Source organism: Notolabrus celidotus, chromosome 1, assembly GCF_009762535.1.
Source record: "Notolabrus celidotus isolate fNotCel1 chromosome 1, fNotCel1.pri, whole genome shotgun sequence".
NCBI classification, from domain to species: domain Eukaryota; kingdom Metazoa; phylum Chordata; class Actinopteri; order Labriformes; family Labridae; genus Notolabrus; species Notolabrus celidotus.
This window is the reverse complement of record NC_048272.1, coordinates 7,930,140-7,952,542: the sequence shown is the minus strand read 5'-3', so window position 1 is coordinate 7,952,542 and position 22,403 is coordinate 7,930,140. Positions and strand designations below refer to the sequence as shown.

The following is a 22,403-nucleotide window of genomic DNA, read 5'->3' as shown; positions in this document are numbered from 1 at the left end:
TAAAAAGAGCAGGGACCTTTTCTATTGTATATGGAACACTACTAAACAGAATGCTTTGCATTAAGCCACTTATTTTATACTGGTAATGTTAGCTAACAAGGCTTGATGCTAACGTTAGGTGTAGCTAATAGACAAAAGTAAACAATACAATTTGAGTTCATTAGCAGAACGTATTATATCCCTCAAAAACATAAATTTATGCATTTGGACAATATGTGTTGGCAATGTAATAAAGATAAACGTTAGTTTTTTCATATTATGATATGGAAATGCCCTAAATTACAAGTATTTTTTGTGCTAATTACATCAACTATATATCCAAAATTGTTCCATAGAATGTCCCCTTATATCCCAAGTTATGTATTCTGAATTATATGGATGATAAAAGTGGACTTGATTCAAGAAAAAGTTTGTGTCAATTTGTCGTATTATTGCAAAATGATGTATTGTCACACATTAGACGGTTATGAATAACATAAAAGGCAAAGCATGGTTAAAAACTTCTGAAACAACAGTTTAGAGCAAATGTTGCACTCCATTAACACTACCTCTTATGAAACCTGGAATCAGATAAAACAACCTTTTTTCTGTTCAGGATTTTTTTATTTTGTTATACTTAATAGTCTGAGGTCATCAGGTACTGGTCTGCTTTCAGTCCCGAGAGTCAGAACGAAACATGGTGAAGCAGCGTTTAGTCATTATGCACCACATATCTGGAACACACTCCATGAAAGCTGTAGGTCCGCTCCAACTCTCACCTCTATTAAATCAAAGATTAGACTTTTTCATTTGTCACTCCCTTCCTATCTTAGCTCATTTTAACTCACTTTAAATTAAATTTTTTATGTAATTTTTAATATATTTCTAATTTTCTTTTTCGTTTCTGTTTTATTATCTTTGTCATTTTAATTATGTTCTTTTATGCCTGTCTGAATGTTTCCAATGCTTTTAATGTTTTAATGTAAAGCACATTGAGTTGCCCTTGTGTATGAAATTCGCTATACAAATAAAGCTGCCTTGCCTTGCCTTGCCTTGCCTTACTAATCTAGCCTATTGGTACTAATTTTTAAAGTGATTCTTTAGTGTTCAGTTTGACAATGTGTATATTAGCAGATATTTGTTAAGTAGCATTTTATGATGTATTCATGTGAACGTGAAAATGCATGATTTAGGATACATGTTTTCCCTGGTTTCCTTTCTGTTTTCCTCCCTTTCACATCCCCTCTCACCTTTCTAACCCTAAATTTTTCTCCGGACATGAACAATTGTTGACCCAATATTATGTTATTTTCTGTAAATGAATATTTTCACTGTGCATTAAAAAAGAAGAAGAAGAATGTAGCTAATGGGTAACCTTTTCCACTCATTTGAAATGTAGCCAGATATTAAGGAAGATCCATAAGGAAAAGAAAAACGTATTTAATGTAGTTCTATTAGAATAAAACTCAAGTTTCCCCACCCTAACATGTATATGATATATGGCTTCCATGTGACTGTTGTCATCAAAATGTACATTAAGTTGACCTTTTTTGTATCTGGCTTCAAACTGAATTGAATTATCCAGCCAACATTCAACAACCAAGGTAAAAATCAGATATTTTGTCAAATTTCAGTTTTTTTCAAAAGAGTATAAGTATTTTTAAATACCATAATGAATGATACTATTGATAAATCTGACACAGAGGGACTTCTTTTTTTTTGATGGCTGATGTGTCAGCTTGAATGAACAGCCTGTTTAATGTTTAAATAAAGGCCATTTGGAAATCACTCATTCGAGAAAAGGCCCCCAGGCTTTAGTGCAAGGGTTAGATGAAGGACTCCTCTTACTCTGTTAGACATGCATGTAGCAATGTCGTGTGGATTCAAACCACTTCCTTTTACTTCATAGGGTTCGTTCAGTCTTTGAGACTTTGTAGACAAATTTCCAGCAACATCTCAGAGTTAAAGGGAGTGCAGATTTCCTTCCACTACCAATATCAACAGCCAAGAGAAAACCCAGCGCCAATATTGTATTGTCTGATACATATAGACCTATAACTTGTTATAATAGGGGATGCATTACTGACTTCAGAGTAACAAAGCCCTGATGTTGTATTTGTTGCAAACTGTGATTAGGGATCATAGGCTGTGCATAAAATAGACTTGACTTTAAAGGCCTAACTGAGTTAAGCTTGGTAATCTCTAAGCTGAAAAATCACAATGCAGTGTATCATTTTGTAAGAAGTCCTTTTATATTTTATAGACATAAAAAAAATGTAGGCGTAAAAGTAACCAGTTTGCGGATATCTTAAATATGCCTGATTTCAGAGTTATATTTTTGTGCCAGACTCTGGATGGAAAGAACCCTGTAAGTCTGACTCCTCTGAGAGAGAAAATAAACAAAGACGCAATCTTAATAAAGAGTGGCTGTGCTTGTCAGACAGAGAGAGATAGACATACTGATAGAGGGAGAGATAGATTTCCTGAATGAACATGTTGTTTCCTCTATTTGTGTATGCTGTCTGTGTGCTCGGTGTGTGGAGGCCTGCACAGTCACAAGCTGGTAACCAGTGATCAGCTGACTGGTGAGTGTCCACAAAGTTTTTGGATATGAGGTGGGTGATATTGGTCTGACACATCACATGCGTCACCTGCAGCCTCTGCAACCTATGCAGTAACAGGTTGCAGGGTTCCCACTCTTTTCCAGAGATCATTTTCCAGGACATTTCCAGGACATTTTCATTGATGATCAAGCTGGTATGACCGTCTAAATTGAGTTCCTAATTTAGTTCCTAATTTAGTTCCTAATTTAGTTCCTAATTTAGTTCCTAAATATTCGAATATGTTCCTCTCAGTGGAAGTCTACATTGAAAGTATATGGCTATCAATGAAATCATCTCTTACATACTTAAAAATTATGGCAAATTGATAATAGAATAATGCAACCACAGATGTACAGCACTTCACTTTATTAGTGCAACCAAGTAACAATGATGGGCAACATCTCAGCTTTCTCTTTTCTCAAAAAATATAAAATGAGCTAAGAAAAAACAAAAGAGCCAGCAAAGGAATCAGGAAGCTGCCTTCCTGAAATAATTAAATAATATAATGATCAGAGGATCAGTGCTTTAATGACCTAAATAGAACTGAATGACAAAAATGGCCACAAATGTTTCTCAACTCAACTCAAACTCAAAATATACCTGCTTAATCATGATAGTCATCCTGCTAAGTGGTCGATATAAAACAACGCAAATGTCACGTTTCTTTATTTGAGTTAACCGTAAGCTCTGAAAAAATCACACTGGTGTAAAGACGCACTCTGTATTTGAAGATCTCTCAGAGGTTTAAAAAATTGTAAACTGTCTTCCTGAGTGGCGATGTCTATTATGATCAGCGATGTCTACAACGTGGAGTTTCTGCTGCGTCGCTCTTTTTGTTCCGTTTGTTTTCACTATCGGGAGTTCGTACTCCTACTAGCTACAGCAGAGGTTCTCAAAGTTCTCAAAGTTCCCTTACAGGTGAGAAAAATGTCCAAGGACCCCCTCATAATTGTAACACAGATTAAGCATTAGTGATGCGTCATGATCAAAAGCTGCGGTTCTGAGAGCCTTATAATGAATCAGAAGAGCCGGCTCCCAGTTTTTTCCTTTCGCTGCTTAGCTCTCACAGTGCTCAGCCCCAGCTCTGCTGAACTTTGTTTTGATTGGTCAGCATGGCGGCCATGCGGCCAATCACGTGAGGATATAGGGTACAGGTGATGGAGGGGAGGCTGTGTATCGTGGCTACATGTGTTCCTTCAGATAGAGTCTTCTTGAAGGCCATGGCAAATTCTCACTGAGAGGAGAAATCGAATCAGGCCGTCCAAGCTGACGCATCGGATTTTTCTCAATGCCAACCTGAGGACATTAATAATGTTTGCTCGAGTTTGGTTCTGTTTCTGTTTACTTGAGTTTGGTTCTGGTTCTGTTTTCTTGAGTTTGGTTCTGGTTCTGTTTGCTTGAGTTCGGTTCTGGTTCGGTTCTGGCTCGGTTCCGGATCGGTTCGGGTTCTGTTCTGGTACGGTTCTGATATGGTTCTGGTTCGGTTCTGGTTCAGTTCTGGTACGGGTCTGGTTCGGTTCTGGTTCGTGTCTGGTCCGGGTCTGGTTGGGTTTTCTTGGGTTCTGTTCTGGTTCTGTTTGCTTGAGTTTGGTTCTGTTTGCTTGAGTTCGGTTCTGGTTCGGTTCTGGCTCGGTTCCGGATCGGTTCTGGTTCTGTTCTGGTACGGTTCTGGTATGATTCTGGTTCGGTTCTGGTTCAGTTCTGGTATGGTTTTGTTCTCGGGTCTGGTTGGGTTTGGTTGGGTTTGGTTCTGGTTCTGTTTGCTTGAGTTTGGTTCTATTTGCATGAGTTTGGTTCTGGTTCTGTTTGTTTAAGTTTAGTTCTGGTTCTAACCCTAACCCTAACCCTAACCCTAATCATAACCCTAATCCTAATCCTAATCCTAACCCTAACCCTAACCCATACCCTAATCATAACCCTAACCCTAACCACAACCCTAACCATAACCCTAACCTTAATCATAACCCTAATCCTAACCCTAATCCTAATCCTAATCCTAATCCTAAACATATCAATGTTAATACTTCAGACCTGTACCATAGTGATAAACAGATAACACTTCAATTTGAATCAAGTAAATACCACTTGTATACTTTAAAACAGAGGGTCATTTCATTCCTTGTGGACTCAACATGAGAGCATTTATACGTTTCAAGTAATTGATCTTAAACGCTTTCAGAAAATTAACAGTAGCAAGACTCACATATCCTTTCGAGCCACCAAATGGTATCATAACAATGGTGTATATGCTGTTTTGTAATGACACAGCACAATTTTATAATTTACTAGAAATTTATTCAAATTATTTCACGAACCCCATGCTATGGTTCGCGGACCCCCAGGGGTCCCAGGACCTCACTTTGAGAACAACTGAGCTAGAGTACGGTCATTGAGCTCTCAGCCTGCAGAGAAAGTTGTGAGGCACAGACCCCCAAGCTCTCTGCCCGACTCCACTGGTCACACTATAACTTAAATATAAGCCTCTTTGAATCAAAAGAGCACTCAGGGTTAATGTACCATAAAACTAGACAATATACCCCTGTTTCCTGTGAATCCTTGATTATGAAGTGAAGGAGAAAAGATGCGAAGAAAGTTGCACAGTGTCGCTGTCTTTTCCAGCACAGCGTGCACCCAACTTCAATGAAAGGGGATGTGTTTTGTTAATAGGGTCAGGTCGCACACAGCCATGTTGGAATAATTTTCCAGGACTATATGTGATTTTCCAGGACATTTTACTTTTTCTCCCATTTTCCATGTGTTTTCCAGTACTGGAAAACTGGTCAACTGTTTTCCAGGTTTTCCAGGACGCGTGGGAACCCTGGGTTGACTGAGCTACTTTGACAATTTTTTAAATTGTAAATAGTGAAATCTCATAGTTGCTTTTGCCTACAACTATGAAAATAAAGCTGTGCCTGAAGCTCCAGACTTAATCCACCAGAAAAGAGATTATTTCTTCCTCCCTCTCCCCTTGCTAAAGGTTAGTGGGAAATGTTTGAATTGTCCACGTCATCTAGTATGAGTGTTAAGTTGACGAAAATAAGGAAATACTATATCCGGTTGACACAGTTTCAGAGGAAAAGCTAGAAAATTAAACTAGATTATTCAAAGTAGCCTATTTATTGGTGTTCAATGAATTGTTACGCACAGTTTCAACACTTCTATATCTTTGAGCAAAAACAAAAAAAGAAGACGATGTTGTTGGGCTCTTCAAGAGTGAGATGCAAAATGCACCTATCTTGAGAATTTACAGTGAAAGTTTCACACATGTTGGATCATGTTGGATAACAGTGCCATCTAACTGATGTGTATTAAAACCATTGACTGTATAAAATATGGACGTAGTATCCCTGACGTCACCCATCTCTTTCTGAGCACTGTTTTGAAGCCAATCGGCATCGGGAGCCATATTGGAAATGTGCAACTCAACCAGGCAGAGTGTGACATAAAGGGCATGCTTTGAGCCTCCTAGCCAACAGCTATGTGTTCCCATCCAGGAGTCAAGTCAGTCATGTCCTTATATGGGTTAAAACTCGTAATCTTAATATCTTCTGAACCTTCGCGTTAGAAAAAAATTCAACCCCCGTACAGTGTGTGCCAATAGAGAAATTAGTTACGTAGAGCCAAGCCGTTTTTTGAACCAGGCTGTAAACATGTTTATTTCTGCTGCAAAGATCGTCTTTTTTTAATTGGTGTGTATGTGGTTTCTGGTACTTCCGGAGCCAGCCTCAAGCGGATCCTCGATAAACTGCAGTTTATAACACATCCGCATGGGCTTCATAGTTTGAGACCGGAGGTTGCCACTTGATTAAAACCCTGATTTTAACAATTTTTGTTAATGTTGTCATATATATAATCATGCAAAAGGTGCAATGTTAACCCTGAAATACTACAAAAAGTTGTAATGTGGTTTTGTATGACAGTGTTTTATTTTGAAAAATAAAACCGGAAGTAATTTATTTCCTAACAAAGTGGCACATGACTTTCGCTTCAGAGGGGCAAAATAGATCCCTAGAAAACTGGCACAATGTTGTGAGACACATTTGGTAAAGCCTGCTGCTGACAAAGTCTCGTAGTCTTGCTGACAGAGTTAGAGCTCACGTTCAACATTTCCGGTGTTATGTGAATGAAACTGCGAGTTCACTCCAGGTGACAGGCTGGCGTGGGGTTTTTTGCATGTTGGCTACCTGGATCTACATAGATTATATTAAACATGGTTCACAGTAAAGAGAAAGACTCCGAGCCTGGGATCTACGGTTTTACCCGCACAGCAGCAGCAGCTCTCACACACCTGGTCTGCATCGTCTTCACTGTGTTGATCACAGTTCTGTCCCGACCAGGATCAAGTGAGTGCTACCACAGTTCAAAGTGCTTCATGCCACTGCTCTTGTTTGTTTAACAATTTGTTAACATTACCTCATGGTTGTGATTTTTTTTTAGGTTTGTTTTCCTGGCATCCCTTCTTAATGACACTGGCAGTAAGTACAAACCTTTAGTCATGAAATAAGTTCAATGAAACTCTACAGATTTACATGTTAGGTTTTGAGATAAAACAATGTTAATAATTTGACAGAGCAACAGAAAACTAACCTGCAAAATGTATTAAAATCATAGACTATATAAAATTAAAATGTGCGTTTAACTGCCATGTACAATGACAGACAGATGTTTATTTTCTATCCTTTTCCATTAGTTCTCCTTATTCATGACAGAAGCCATACTCCTCTTCTCGCCTCATGGCTCCCCCATAAAAAGGTTTCAACACAAGACCAAAGGCCGTGTCCACTGGATTCTGCAGTGCCTCTGTGTTTCTTGTGCGGTCCTTGGTCTGGCAGCCATCTTTTACAACAAACACCTGAATGACAAACCCCACTTCACCTCATGGCATGGTTGTCTGGGCCTGTTCACAGTGTGTGTGTTGGGGCTTCAGTCTTTGGCAGCTGTGCCTCTGATCTACCACTCTCTGGCCAAAGGCTGGTCACTGGCCAAACTCAAACGCTACCACGCAGCGTCTGGACTTGTCACGTACCTGCTGGGCAGTGCCAGTGTAGTCCTGGGTCTTTGCTCTGCCTGGTTCACTATGTCTGTGTTGGGGTACAACTGGTATCTGGCAGCACTGTGCCCTACATTCACTGCCTTTGTTATGATGAACCAAGTCACTAGTGCCTACATGGCTAAGAAGCGATTACAGTCCTGATAGAAGACCGTATCCACCCTTTTAATGAAACAAGCACTGAATGAGGTTTTCCAGCAGGTTAGATTTGCACAAAGTGGACATGAAACATATTTCTGAGGCTGTGTGCCACTCTGAAAATCTTCACATTTCATGAACTGAATCAAGATACTTAAACACTCTTATCCTTGTCATTTTTCACAATTTACATGCAGTAGGTACCACTTAGGTCACTGTGGGCATGTCTATTTTTATTTTATTAGGAATATGGTCAGGCTTATGTGACAATTACACATAAATCTGACCAAAAACCTGCAAAATGAATGTCAGCCTTAGTCAGCTATCGTTTGTGCTTAGTGCTCAGTGCTTAGTAGACTTTGGTATGCTTAAAGCTTCAGTCATTAAAAACTTTTCAACAACATTTCAGGTATGCTAGCCTTTGCTAGCACTGAGTGCAACATCACTGAGAGCTAAACCTAGCATAGCTGTGGGTTTGGTTGACCTGTATGAAGATAAATTCATGTTTTAAGCAGTAGATAAATTAATACAATAAAAATTAATATCAAACTGTAAAAGAAATTCAGGTATTTAAAGCTGCTGTTGGTAGTAGTATTTATTGTGTGTTAGCACCTGCCCATTTGTGCTTTGTTTAAAAAAAATTGAGCTGAATCAAACAACCAATCATTAACTTGTAACCTCTAACTCAGGACCAAAGCAATAAACTCTAGACAGGGAGCTACATCCGAAGAGCCAATTTTTCTATGTGCCTGATGCAACTTAAATGTAACCTCAATATTTTTTAATCTGTCCTACATTCCTGAACATGTTTAAAGCTGCTGTTGGTAGGAATGGTGTCAAAAATGTTACTTTTTTTCTGCTGGGTTAGGAGAAGAGGTGATAACACCCATCAGTACTCATCAGTAAGTGAAGTTATTTGAGATTATCGTGAAATCTGTTTTCCAATGCCTATATATATAAAGCAATGTTACTATTCCCCTTGTTCCCGTTATGACAGACCAATCATAGCTAATCTACAATCCTCCGTCCTCCGCCCCACTATGTCATGCTGATTAGTTGGGAAGCCACTACTTCCTCATATAACGCGCAAAGCAATATTTTGTGGGCGGGGTTACGGGAGCAGAGAGGGGAGGAGTAGTGAGGACATTCGAAATCTCTCTCCTAACTGATGTTTATATCACGGCTACCAACAGCAGCTTTAATCGCCATACTATGAGTTGCCAATCATCCTGCCTTTGTTTACTGATGCTGCTTTTGATAACTTATTTATTTGCATGTTTGAATAAATAAAATGCAAGTTGTACTGGAGACGTGTTCAATTAAAAGCATTTATAAATGATTCACACTGCAAGAGTAGAGTGTTTTATTGTTAAAATAACATTGATAACACAGTCATATTCTGCTCCGATTTAGGCTGCATGTCAAAAGTCTTACTGGATCAGCCATCAATGGGTCAAAGTGAACAAAAGGTTAAAAAATGTAATTACAAAAAGCAATATATTTTCCTTCATAAATAAATAAATTTCAGACACTACATTGCAATAAGGGAAACGACTGCAGGGTGGGTTAACATCAATAAGAAGTTATAAAACACATGAAAAAAAAGGAAAATTTTGAATGAAACATAAAAATGCAGTTAACTGACGAGAAATGGCAGACAGGTTTTGCTTTACGGGCCGATGATTCCCAAGATTTCAATGCAAAGTGTTTTCCAATGTATTCAGAAGACCTAGAATAGAGACATGGCATCATCATGATGTACTACACAGTTCACAGGCAGATATGATTCTTTTTCAGTGACAGATCCAACTTCAAGTCTAAAACTAGTCACAATTTTCCAAGACATGCTGAGTTTCCTTGATGGTAGAAATGAAGCATAACAGGGCAGGAGCCAGAAGCAATAAAACAAATAAAACATGAACAGCATGGTGGGGAAAAAAAAAGGTCCCCACAAGAAAAAACTTTTCTACAAAAAATGTAACTTTATAGGGATTGACCTGTTTTCTCAGGTTCTCCAGTGTTTTCTAAAGGCTAAGAAGCACTGTTTCTAGCCTATTTCACCTACAGAGGGAAAGGGACTTTCCTAAGATCTACTTACCTTGAGGTGTCATCACAACACAGAACCACAAGGTTACAGAGAACAGCAAAGACCTAAACTCCCTAAAGCACCGCCGACCTACACTGACTGAGACTACTGACAGGAGATACTAACATGTGCACTGCTTTTTACGGACTACCTGTGTGAAAAGCTACCACACAATGATACTGTCAGCTCAGTAAGGCAACCATACTCCTTGACCTGGCTCTGATGCAGTTACAGGTTGTTGTGGTTAAGTTTTGTATGGTTTGATGGTTTGTGGCTACATCAACTTAAGGTTGTATACACTCAGGCTGCGTGAATGTAATGTTTTCTACAGTTTAGATAGTGTGAGTTCATAGCAATGTAACAAAAATAACCCAGAGGAAACTACATGTATGTTGACTGAGTGATGATTTATCAACAGGTGGTGGAGAAAATAAAAACAGAACATACATGAAAAGCTTTAGTAAATGAGCTAGCAACAGAAAACAGTGTTGAGCTCCTTTTGCTTTTAGCCACAATGCTGATTCTCCCCCACACTTGTGTTTTGAGTTTGACTGAATGTCTAAATGCTCACAGCTCTTCCATCAATAAAAAGGATGTACTACGGATAAATGCTAAGACTCAAGACCCCTTTGTGTGTTATATATTTAAGGCTAAAAATTAAAGAACACAGCCCAAATCCATGTCCCCAGCCTCTGTGTTGTCCAAGGCTAACATGAGAGTACATTCATTTTAGTTTGAAACAGAAAATAAAAACAAAAATAAAAAGCTGAACATAAACTCCCTTGGCGTTAATGCAAGGGCATATGTATCATCATGATAGTCACTGTTATAATAAACCATTTCCCTACAACCAAAGTCTACACACTACACAGTATTGACTTGCAATATAAACAATGATAATGACAGCTATTTACAAAGTATCAACATGTTCGGTTTATAGAATGACACATAGTATTATCTCAACAGGGGATGCTACAATGTCTATCAAATTTCTAACGACTAAAATATGCCCCGAAAGCCTAAATTTCTGTTAAAGGTACGCTTTGAAGAATTAATATTTTACATTTATTAACACCGCTTTATGTAGCTGCTGTTACTTTTCATTATGGTTTGTAACTTTCCAGTTTTGTGTACCAAAAAAGGGAACTGTGCTGAAGGAAAGAAAGAGTTAGTTCATCTTCAGAGGATGCAACAGCAACTGAAATTTTGGTTTGAACTGTTTCACATAAATTTGTCGTTTGACAATCCATCACAAAGCACTTCATAATTTACATTTTTCCATCTGAATTCAGAGGAAATCAACTTAACAGCACAGTTAGTTTAATCGAGTAGGAGAGGCTGTGCTCATAGATGCCCATAATCCTGGTCCCCTGTATGTCAAAGGTCTGTTCCCAAAGTGCTGATGCTCCCACTGAGCAAAGTCAGGGATATTCAGCATAAGGATTTTTTGTTACTCTGACTTTGTGATCATTTTAAGGTACACGCTGATGTCTGTGTGTGTTTGTGTGTGTGAATGTGTTTGAGTTTAAAGAGATCATTAGGAATGGGAATGCAGTTTGTTTCACTTAAAATTAGGAGATTGATTGAAACCAATCAAATATCTCATTTAACAGAAAGACCAAACACAAATATTTCCCAACTTGAATTTACATGTTCAGGGTTAAAACAGATTTGTTGTTCCTGAGTAGGTTTGTTCTTTTTCTTTTTTTAACGTTAAGATTCCAAGTCACATCATAGTTGCTGAATTTCATATTTTCTTTCAACCTCTTTGTAGTCTAATGTGCTTATAAGCCCAAAACATGACCATCAATGGTCAGTTCATAGTTAATGTCAGATTCTGTAACAGAATTTATTTAATCATGTAAACATTTAACCATTCCCATCCCTAATGTACCTTGATAGCAGTCTTTGATAAAACTGTGTGTGATACTGGCTTTACAGGACTCGTTTAGTCTCTACTGTCCTGTCACTTCAATGACGTCATCATCAGAGCTACTGCCGCCGTTCTCCATGCTCTGATGTCTGTCTGACTGAGTCAGAGCTGCCCCCAACAGGCTGGAGGTTGGATTGTTGAAATGGGAGAGGAAACTTGATGTGTTAGAGCTCGAGTTGGGACCCTGGAATCCCCCTGATCCTGACAGGAGAGGGGCGGGGAACATCCTGGGCTCAGGGAGCAGAGACTGACTGTAGTTAAGAGGGAAGCCTGATGTAAGCAGGCCCGCCATGTTGGGGTTCATTAAGTACGGAGGCAGAGAACCAGACACAAGGGAGGAAGAAGTTGCTGCTGAAGGGGATGACGACATGGGTAAAGTGGTGGAGGCAGAGGAGAAAACAGTGGGCAGGGAAGAAGAGGAGGAGTTGGGGAGGTGTCCGTTTCCTGTGGTGGACTGTCTGAGCAGGTCTGAGCCTGCAGAGGGGAACATGGTCTGTAAGTCTGCCAGTGTTTGTCCTGGTGTCTGAAGGAATGAGGAGGATCCACTACTGCCACCCATCAGGAGAGGATGACCCATGTGCCCTATGTTCCCCAGTAATGAGGAAGAGTTCAAACCCACTGGAGGGAAACTGAGCCCACCGGAGCCCATGGACATGCCGGGGAAACGTGCTGCAGCAGAAGCACGTTTTCCTCCTGTTTGTGTGTTTCCCTGGCTGTCCGTACTCCTGCGTTTGCTCCCGCGCATCTCTAAAGCCGAGCTCAGGAAGTCGTCAGCGAGTTGCCTGCTGACATCACCAGTCTGACTGTTTTGGGAGCTGCCTCTGTCCCCAGCTGGTGCGGATGACATGTCTGAAGGTGGCGACAACTCATTCCTGATGCCGGCAGCGGTGTCACCTGTGGATGAAGTGTAGCGGCTGAGCTCTCTGAGAATCTCTGAACTCAGGGGAGAGGTGGGCTGCTGCTCCCCATTGGGTGAAAGCTGCTGTTGATCCAAAGGGGAGGAACAGCCATTGCTGACAGAATGCAACAGGGAGCCTTGCGTGTCTGTGGAGGAGAAAAAAAGTCATTAAATGTCAGTCCATTGGCTCTGCATTTACTCTTTAAATGTTATGACTAACTTGAAATGCGGTACTTAATTATGTACTTTATGGACATGTGCTGTTGGACATAAATAAACGAATACTTGCTTTATTGTGCTTCATCCTGGATATCTTTTGAAACAGTTAAGAGGATTCTCCATACTTGATGTGTCAAGGCTAAAAAACTAAATTTACCATCATACAACTTGATGGTAAATACTTTCTTAAGTAATCCATCTCCTAAACATCATAATCCTCAAAACTCTTGTAAAAGGCTGAAATGCTTAAGTATTAAGCAGGATCTAAAAATAAGAAATGTGAACTTTTACCTCTTGATGTTGCAGGGATTCCGACCGGTGCTCTGCTGAACTTTCCAGATCTAATAGCAAATATTCTTCCATCATTAGTCCTTATGTAAGTACCTGAGTAAAAGAAAACATTGAAAGATGGCTGGAGTCAGTCAAAATGCTTTTTCAAAGTAGGGAGCAATTATTGTGTTGTTGTTAATACCTTTAGATCCTCTGATCACGTGGATGCTCTCTCCTGCACTGATTCGAGCTTGGACATCTGTTGCGCTGTTGGCGCCTGGGATCACAATATCTGTGGATGCAGACAAATTCATTCTTCAATTCAAATGATCACATCAATCAATACATGCAGCATTTCACGGGTGGGAGGGAACTTTCAATAATTCAAGCCTTTGAAATTCTACATTACCGGTGGTGGTGACAATTCTCTGCACATAAACTCCAGCTTTCTGCAGGAAGTTGACGGGCAGGCTGCCTGCAGAGCTGGAGCCAGCTATGCCCATGCCAACCTGGCGAGGCATCATGGGGATCGGGGTTGACTGGATGGGCCTGACACTTGCCACAGGCTTGTCATCGGGCCGCACCATGGGACGCCTGAAAAAGATGCAAGCGGAACTCAAGAAATGCTCACTTGCATACCCCTGACAGACACGTCTAGTCTTTGGAAATGGATTAGAAACAGAGAAGAAACTGTGGAACTACAATCCAAACAAACCATACATTTATCCTGTAACTATTTTAATTTTGGAGATATCCTTTTTTGGATGGATCATACTGCACATGATTGTATGCACTTTGACGGATAAAAATGTGCACGATATTGCCCTGCAGGACAGTATGCTAGGAAGCTGTTGCTGGTAAAACTCACCAGCCACGCTGGTTGAATGCTGGTATGTTTGTGAGTGTCTGGTCACTGGTCGGGTAATAGGGCGCATACGACGGGCGAGAGTAGGGCACAGACGCTCGTTTCTCATCCTCATAGCTCTTCTTGGCCGCTCTCTTCTCCGCCTTGGTCAGTTTAGACTCCTTACGGTCCACCAACAAAGACTCATGATGGAAAGGTTGCTAATGAGAAAAAAGAGATTAAATTACCAGAGGTGACAAATATTAGTTTTGAATTAGTCAACAAAGCTCATTTTTGAACTCATAAGGCTCATAAGTTATATCTATCCTGCCGCTGTACCTTGGTGATGAGGTTTGGGTAAAGCTGACAGGCATCAAGTATCACAGCTTCAAAGTCTTCGTGGGGGGTCAAATACATTTTGTCGGGTTCTTCTTCCACAAAATGCAGCAGAGACTCCACTTCTTTACGAGTGAAGTTCAGCACTGGGTTCAGGTCATCAACCACACGGTCTGAAAACACACCAAAACACACACATCTTTGGACTGGATATCATTTAGGTAGATGTAAATGACTGCCTACATACGATCTGGTTGATTTTTATAGCAATGACAATAAAAAAAAAGGTTTAAAAAAAATGAATTAACTCGTCCATGTAAGAAAGTCTTACCAGACATTCCCTGTTTGGACACCTGTCTGTCATAGATCTTTTTCTCCAGGGTGAAATCACAAACGAGACGGTAAATGTAGCAGGATTTCTTCTGACCATAGCGGTACACTCTGCACACTGCTTGTGCATCATGACACGGGTTCCAAGAGGCATCGAACACAACAACACGGTTAGCCCCGATCAGGTTCACCCCCAGACAGCCAGCTCTGAAAAAAAAAAACAGCAAATTAAACAACACAATTTCTGTCAGTCTTCATGTGTGTTTATCGTGAAGCAGAGCTGCATACCTTGTAGACAGCAGGAAAACCCATGTAGCACTGTTTTCTGGGTCGTTAAACTGATTGATAAGTCGCTCTCTTTCAGAGGCAGATGTGCTCCCATCCAGTCCTTTAAACAGATGGACAAAGAAGAAACTCTTGAAGCACAACATGGGGATTATAATAACTTTTTTCAATCAATAACACAGATGAAAGTTGGACATTTGTAATCATGGAGAAAGTTATTAAAGAGGAAGCATCTATGAAGCTCAGTTAAATGACTGTGGGAATCTATAACATCCCTTGGCCAGATGCAGTACTTACACTATGTATAAAAACAAATTTAACAAATTGCAAATAGATTCCTCTAAAACTCGTTTCCAGAGCACATCTGGGACTTGCCCAGAAAAAAAAATCAAATGGGAAAGTTTCAGAAATTATACTTTTGAAAAAAAATCAATAAATCCCATCACAGCTCTGAGTTTTCAGTGTGATGACCACTCTTTCTGCAGAGGTGCTGGGCTAGTAGGAGGAGAGCACAGATTGGATGACTCACTGTAGTAATTGAGGTTGCGAACCCAGTTTTGGTGCTGGGCTTCAGGAGAGGCGATGCCTGGCGGCATGGGTCTCTTTGATAAGAAGTCTTCAATGACTGACAGCGTGGACAAGCTTTGACTGAGAAATAAACAAGATAAATAATAAGAAAGAAGGGAAGTGAGTGTGCTGCAGTAGAAGGAAATAAGGCTCATATGAATTTAAAAATACTTTGTTTTATAGGACTTCAAACAACAGTCGAATGTTTTTCCCTACAAGGTTTTCATTTCAAAACTCAAGCTTACAAACTGAACCCGGAAAAGAAAAGAAAAACGTGGTGAAAATGTAGCAGGATTCAAATATTAATTTCCAACAGTTTATTAAAAGCTCAGAAGGCTTCAAATAAATCAGATTAATTAGGTGAAATGCAAAGTCCTTCTACCTCTTCTCTAAGCTGCTTAGTGCTGGATTTGTGTGTAATGCAATGTACACTGGAGCAGAGGACTTACCTAAAGACCAAAATCTTGTCTCTTCTTCTTACGCTCTCGTCAATCATATGGAAGAGCAGAACCATTTTGGCCGAATTTTCCAAAACTCCAGTATGGTAGTTTGACATGATGTCCTTTGCCTGAGGCGTAGCAATGGAAGAATAAGAGAGTTGAATGGAAATGCAGTTGAAGAAGTAACAAAATAACAATGAATCAAATCTATCTCTGCTGAAAAAAGTAGTGAAATTTCATTTGGGATTTTGAACATCAAGAGAAAATGGCTCTCGGTGGACTGGAATCATGACGTACCCATTCATACGTGATGACTTGATTGGCTCGTTCCTGAGAGTGATTGAGCGGTGGCAAAGCATTGTTGACTTTGCTGTTGTTGGAGTCAGCTACTTTAGCTTTCAGGCCGGCACCTGGCACTGTGCAGCGAGGGTTACTAGCTGAAGTGATGTCATCCAGGTCAAGGTCCTGTTCGTTTGCCTGGTTCTCCTTCTCCAGGGCCTCATAAAGGACGTCTGGGTGATTCCAGATCTGGAGTAATCAGAGGGAAAAGGAGGCTTTAATGATTAAAAAAAAAAAGCCACACAGGTATTTTAATACTCCTTTGTAGAAAAAGGAGAGTGTTCGGACAGGTCATTTGGTGTCAGGGTTTTTTTTACCCAGGGAAAGCAATCTCACCTTGCAGCATACACAGAAGGCTTTGAGTGGGTTGAGACCGAGCCAGCCAGTGTTCCCTGCTTCTCGAAAGCGCCTCATAAACTCCGAATAGAGAGCCCTCTGAATGGGAGAAAGCCGCACCAATATCACATGTTCCTGCTTTGATGGAAGCTGGTCTCGCAGCACATCATGACCTCGCCTGTAAACAAAAAAAGACAAAGACAGGTGAGCACCAATTTAGAAGTCCAATTTCCGAACACTACACTGACAGAGGAGCTTACCTCTGGACAAACCCCTCCAGCAGGCTGTGTAGCACGTGGCTTCTGTAGCGCATCAAGCGCACATCTTGAGGTGTACTGTCCACGCATTGTCCATTTAGAATAGGCCGCTCGAACATGTTGCTGAACTCCTGCCGCGTACCTAAAAAGTCAGGTCTGACAAAGTCTACCATGCACCAGTATTCAATGAGATTGTTCTGCAGGGGGTACCCCGTGAGGACCACTCTGCGCCTGGAACGAATGTTCTTCAAGGCCTGTGACGTGCTGGCATGGTAGTTCTTGATTCGATGACCCTCGTCACAGATGACCACGTCTGGGCCAGGCCGGGCTATGGACTTTTCGATACCTGAGAAGACAAAATAAAGAGAGAAGATTGAGAAATTAAAATGTTTAGTTATACTTTTTTTAATCCAATAAGCTAATTTATAATTTTTTCAAATAAAGAGGTAAGCTCACCTTTCATGAGTTCCTGTTGTCTATCTTCTTCATCCAGGTCAATGATGATTGGTCCTGCTGGCTTCTTTGATTTCCTCTTCTTTCCCATCACAAAGCTCTTCTTCATGGAGAGCAGGCGGTACATCTCATAACCCATCAGCAGCACCCCTCCGTCCCTGGACCATTCCTCCACCACCTTGGCTCTGGCTATGGTCGTTCTGTGTGTCATACAGAGACCGTGATTGGCTTCAATGTCTGGCAAAAAAACACTTCACCCTAAAAACAACATAGCAGGTTACATACTTGTGCTCATCGTTCAGGATGTGAACTTTAAATGAACGGCCTGAGAGAAGTGTGGGGTCAGTTTCTGGGGGAATTGCTTCTTGTGGTGGAAGCCAGAGGTTAAACTCTGTTAGCCAGTTCTGAAGTGTGTTCACCTTTAATGAAGAAAACAAAATGTACTCAATCAGAGTAAATACCAGCTAAAAAAAGCATTAATGTTTGTTTGGTATACACTTGGATTACTTACAGGAACAATAGCCAGCACAGTGTGAGCCTCCGTATTCCTCAGTAGGATGTCAATGAAGGAAATCACTTGTAGAGTCTTTCCTAACCCCATGCTGTGAGCCAGGATGCAGCCAAAGCCACTGCTGGTCTTATACCGGTCCAGAGACTCAATGAGGTTATCATAGAGAAACCGGATTCCTCCAATCTTAGAAACGAAGACAAATCTTTGTGAGCAAAACGCGTACACTGTTATTATATACTTTGAGAATTTGAGAGAGAATGCTGTGATTTGCAAACCTGGTGAGGTTTGACAGCCTTGGCTAACTGTGGTGCGAGGTAAATGTCTGTCTCCTCTGCAGGGTGGTTGATATTAACCAGCACACGACCCTGGGCGTCAGGCAGATTCAGGGTGTCGTTGATGTGCGCCCCACTGCTCTCCTCTGAGGCGGCGGTACCATCAGCATCCTCGTCAGCAGACTCACTGCTTATCTGCAGGGCGTCTTCATCCCCAGAGCTGAGCTCAATTACATCTGCATTATCACAGGGGAAGAAAAGACTGTGTGTGAGAAAGCATTCTCACTTTTCAGACACACAGTTTAGCAGACTTAGAATACAACTAACCATCTCCAATGTCAAATCCAGGCAGGATTGGTTTCTGTTCTTCATCTTCGTCACCGCTGCTGTCCAGACAGATCACATCCTGCTTGCCCAGGAGAGCCGGGACCAAATGAGACACTTCTCCTAAAAGTGACGCCGTGTCCACTGTGGGAGACAGATTAATAAAGGTTATTACACAAAAAAGGCAAAACTTAAATATGTAAAGGGCTTCACAGATAAGTCACCTAGCTGAGGGTCAGGGACACTTGGGGCAGGTGTAGGGAAGTCTTTCCTCTGCTGTTCCAGACGTTTCCGCCTCTCCATCTCCTCCTGTTGAGCTGCTTTGGTCCCGGCCTCCAGCTGATCTTCTTTTAGCAGCTTTCTGTGAGCATAAAGAAAAGTTTGATGTAATACAAACAATTAAAGCAAATTATATCATCACCTGTTAGAAAGTATCAAACAGATGAATATACCTGATATTTTTTCTCATGTGTATAGGTTTAGAAGGCTTGGAAGGTTTGGAGCCTTTTGAAGACTTCGAGGATTTGGTTGATTTAGAGGCTTTTTGCTTCTTTGTTTTGCTTGAGGGCTTCTTGCTTTGACTTGACTTTTCCGGACTGCTAGGAAGTTGAGAGCGAGAAGCAGGTCTGGAGGAAGGCCTGGAGGACGGGCAGGATGGAGGATCCGAGGATGGCTCTCTAGAGGTAGCTGAGGGGGAGTCCGGGCCATCCTGGGTTGTTTCTGCTTTGCTCTGGGCACTTCCAGGTCGTTCTTAAGAAGAGCAGAGAGAGAGTTTATTTCTGGTGAACATGTACTACTGCATCTCAAGTCAACTATCATTACACACTACACATTACAGGAGCAAGCCTTGAGTTTCAACTACGTTTATCTTCAACTTGAATGCAACTTGAAGCAATCTTCTTCCCATTTTCAGCTGTTTGCCACTGAACCCTCATTTAGAAACACAATAGACTGCATTAAAAGTACAAAAGAGAAGTCAATACGTCACTCACCAACGCTTTCATCTTCGTCGTCTCCATCATTTTCATCTTCATCTTCCTCCATGTCCTCATTGTCCTCCTCCTCTTCATCATTTTCCAAATCCTCATCTTCACTGTTGAGGCTGGGGTCCAGGTCACTCTCTGACAATGCCTCTTCAGACATGGCGTCTTAAAAAGGCTTTAACAGTATTACCTACACAGCTTCATCAGGAGCCCTGTCATGATGAAAACACATCACGTCATATTACATTGGCATTAGGGATGCACAATATTATCTGCACATTATCAGTATCGGCCGATATTGGCTTTAAAATGAACTATCGGATAACGGCCAACACGCCGATACCCGCCAATATAATTAACCAATAAGATAATGGGCTGCTGCACACATGTTGGGCTCATGTTTGAAGTTAAATTTGAATTTAAGCAGCAGTCTGTAAGGTACAAGTAGCTGACTAATTTTGGCACATTTACTGTCAAAGAGTAAACCATTTTATTTAATTTGGGTTTAATTGCTGTACAGTTACACTTTTCACATGTTCCCTGTGAACAGAGGTTAGGTTTACTTCCTATGTCAAATCTGAAATTGGCCAAATGTGCCCTGGTTGTGGGTATTGTTATGATTCTCTCAGGGAGAGCATCATCCAAATTTTAAGTAGGATGTATCTGTTTGTATGAATTTTGTTTGAAAGCAATTGTCATAAATAAATATGCAGTTTTAAATATTATGTATTTTTCTTATTTTGCACAAGAAATTAATATTACATAACAAATGTAATAAGAGTATCAACATAATACTGTGCGTTAATTCCAATACAGAAGAGAATTGATAATCTCTGCAATTAGGTGTGCGGGGGAAAATATCGGTATCGGTAATCGGCTAAATGATTTGTAAAATATCGGCATATCGGCAAAAAAATCCGATATCGTGCAGCCCTAATTGGCATACACTGTTTTCTGGTGTTATTTTACAGTCAGCTAGTCATTGTTGCTTTTACTTGAGTGCTTGCGTTGATAATTGATTGTAAAAATTGCCAGTGATGAAACAACAAACTGCACGCTTAGAAGCATAGAGGCTACCTCAGTAATGAATAAATGTCAGCTTGATTATTAACTCTGATGGGTTTAACTTTGTCTGGTTGGTTGAACAAATTATTTTTCTGGTGTAACCAGATAAGATTATTTCTATAATGCAGTATGTTTACGTTACTACACATAACGCACGGAATACTAAGCACCTGTAAATATAGTTTTCAAATGTTGCACCATTTAACAGATCATAATCATGAGTTTTTAACTGGAAGTGTGCTTTGTACATGACGTACCCATGGTAAGGCGATCAACTTTCGAGCCGAGGATGGAGACAGCTAGCAAGGAGCAGGAAGCTACCCCTGCAGCTTATCTACTGTCACGTTATTGTTATTGTAAGGTGACATTAACACACAGCATCTCTTTGTAGTGTATAACAGGTGCTGCCTAACCAAAAGCATGCCAGTATCATTGCTTCTCAGACGGAGTTAGCAGACCCAAATGCTCGCTAATTACACAACCATAAACGCAAATACAACCGCTAAAACCACAAAATGTGTTGAATTGTTCGCCGTCGACTGGTGGTTGAAAGTGCAATCGCTGATATTAACTTCGGTTGGAAGAAGAATTGCTTTCCCTTTCGAATTGTCTGTTTTATTGGCTTTCGTGGAAAGATAACAATCTTACATTGTGTAGGTGTAACGTTCTCGCAGCTAATGCTAGCCTGTATTACAAGGCTAACAGTCTTGGTAAGACGTTACAATTAAACTCTGACCCGGTGCTCGGTGCTTACCTCGTCAGCGGGTACACTGTAGACTTCCAGAGATCTCCCTGTACATACAATGATGAATCAATAAATTGTACAGTAACTGTGTAATTATGAATTGAACAGATAAACGTTGGTAATTTCCAATTTTCCAGTGCTACCTTAAATACCGTCCCCGTAGACGGTGCACCAACTATGGTTCCGGGGGTGAAAAGCCCAACAACTACGCCTACTTCTACTTCTTCAACTACTAGAATCAGTGGTGTACAGTAACAAAGTAAATTTACTTGAGTATCTTTACATTCCTTGATTATTACTTTTTTGGAGGTATTTATTACTGTTACTCCACTACATTAAGAAGACAATTATTGTACTTTTGACTCCACTACATTTCTATCAATGCTCTAGTTACTCACTACTTTTCCTTTTTTATTTTTTATTTAACCTTTATTTAACCAGGTGAGTTAATTGAGAACCTATTCTCATTTGCAATAACGACCTGGGCGAGAAGGCAACACAGGTGGCATGGCAATAAATAAAAGACAAAACAAAAAACAGAGAGGACATACATAGAAACTTAGAGACAGAACAATACAATACAAAATATGACAGCAATGAACAACTTAAAAGCAATTTAAAAGCAAGTGAAGTGATGTTGAATTATGGGGTGTATTAGGTTTTTGAAAGTGGCAAGTGGAATGAGAGAGGTCAACTTTAGGGATTGTTGCAGGTGATTCCAGTCATTTGCAGCGCAAACTTGAAGGAGGTGCGACCAAAGGAGGTCCGGGCTTTGGGTGGGATGAGTTTGATAAGGCTACTTGAGCGCAGGCTACGATTTGTGCCGTGAAGTTTGATTAGTGACTGTAGATATAACGGGGTTTTACCAGTGAGGGATTTGTAAATTAATAGAAACCAGTGTGTTTGTCTGCGAGAGTGGAGTGAGGGCCAGTTCAGCTGAGAGTACAGGTGACAGTGGTGAGTGGTGAATGGGGCTCCAGTGACAAAACAGATAGCAGCGTGGTAAATTACATCCAGTTTGTGAAGGAGAGTGTTGGAAGCAGACCTGTAGGCTATGTCCCCGTAATCAAGAATTGGGAGGACTGTCATCTGAAACAGAAGCTGTTTAGCAGAGTGCGTGAAGGAGGATTTGTTAAGAAA

At 40.6% G+C, this 22,403-nt stretch overlaps 2 protein-coding genes across 2 annotated transcripts; one reads left to right on the top strand and one right to left on the bottom strand.

Moving 5' to 3' along the window:
- The first annotated feature begins 6,558 nt into the window (after positions 1-6,558).
- LOC117819986 (cytochrome b561 domain-containing protein 2) lies at positions 6,559-9,115 on the top strand. Its single transcript, XM_034693583.1, has 3 exons — positions 6,559-6,925; positions 7,020-7,057; positions 7,273-9,115. Exons 1-3 carry the CDS (start codon positions 6,793-6,795, stop codon positions 7,774-7,776), a joined length of 675 nt encoding a protein of 224 aa, XP_034549474.1. The 5' UTR covers positions 6,559-6,792; the 3' UTR covers positions 7,777-9,115.
- On the bottom strand, positions 9,110-21,430 carry rad54l2 (RAD54 like 2). The gene is made up of 22 exons (XM_034693569.1): positions 21,273-21,430; positions 19,463-19,665; positions 18,923-19,220; positions 18,695-18,831; positions 18,474-18,614; positions 18,150-18,382; positions 17,875-18,057; positions 17,649-17,782; positions 17,367-17,563; positions 16,914-17,256; positions 16,654-16,831; positions 16,276-16,506; positions 15,988-16,106; positions 15,501-15,619; positions 14,975-15,074; positions 14,688-14,893; positions 14,360-14,529; positions 14,045-14,241; positions 13,586-13,770; positions 13,379-13,468; positions 13,198-13,290; positions 9,110-12,833 (listed from the first exon to the last, which is right to left on the bottom strand). Exons 2-22 carry the CDS (start codon positions 19,611-19,613, stop codon positions 11,812-11,814), a joined length of 4,527 nt encoding a protein of 1,508 aa, XP_034549460.1. The 5' UTR covers positions 19,614-19,665; positions 21,273-21,430; the 3' UTR covers positions 9,110-11,811.
- Between the last annotated feature and the right edge of the window lie 973 nt (positions 21,431-22,403).

Coding starts and splice junctions, on each gene's coding strand:
- LOC117819986 (XM_034693583.1), top strand. CDS start 6,793: ATGGTTCACAGTAAAGAGAAAGACTCCGAGCCTGGGATCTACGGTTTT. Junction 6,926..7,019: donor TCTGTCCCGACCAGGATCAA/GTGAGTGCTACC, acceptor ATTTTTTTTTAG/GTTTGTTTTCCTGGCATCCC. Junction 7,058..7,272: donor CCTTCTTAATGACACTGGCA/GTAAGTACAAAC, acceptor CTTTTCCATTAG/TTCTCCTTATTCATGACAGA.
- rad54l2 (XM_034693569.1), bottom strand. CDS start 19,613: ATGTCTGAAGAGGCATTGTCAGAGAGTGACCTGGACCCCAGCCTCAAC. Junction 18,615..18,694: donor TGTCCCTGACCCTCAGCTAG/GTGACTTATCTG, acceptor TGTCTCCCACAG/TGGACACGGCGTCACTTTTA. Junction 16,507..16,653: donor CCTTCTGTGTATGCTGCAAG/GTGAGATTGCTT, acceptor TGATTACTCCAG/ATCTGGAATCACCCAGACGT.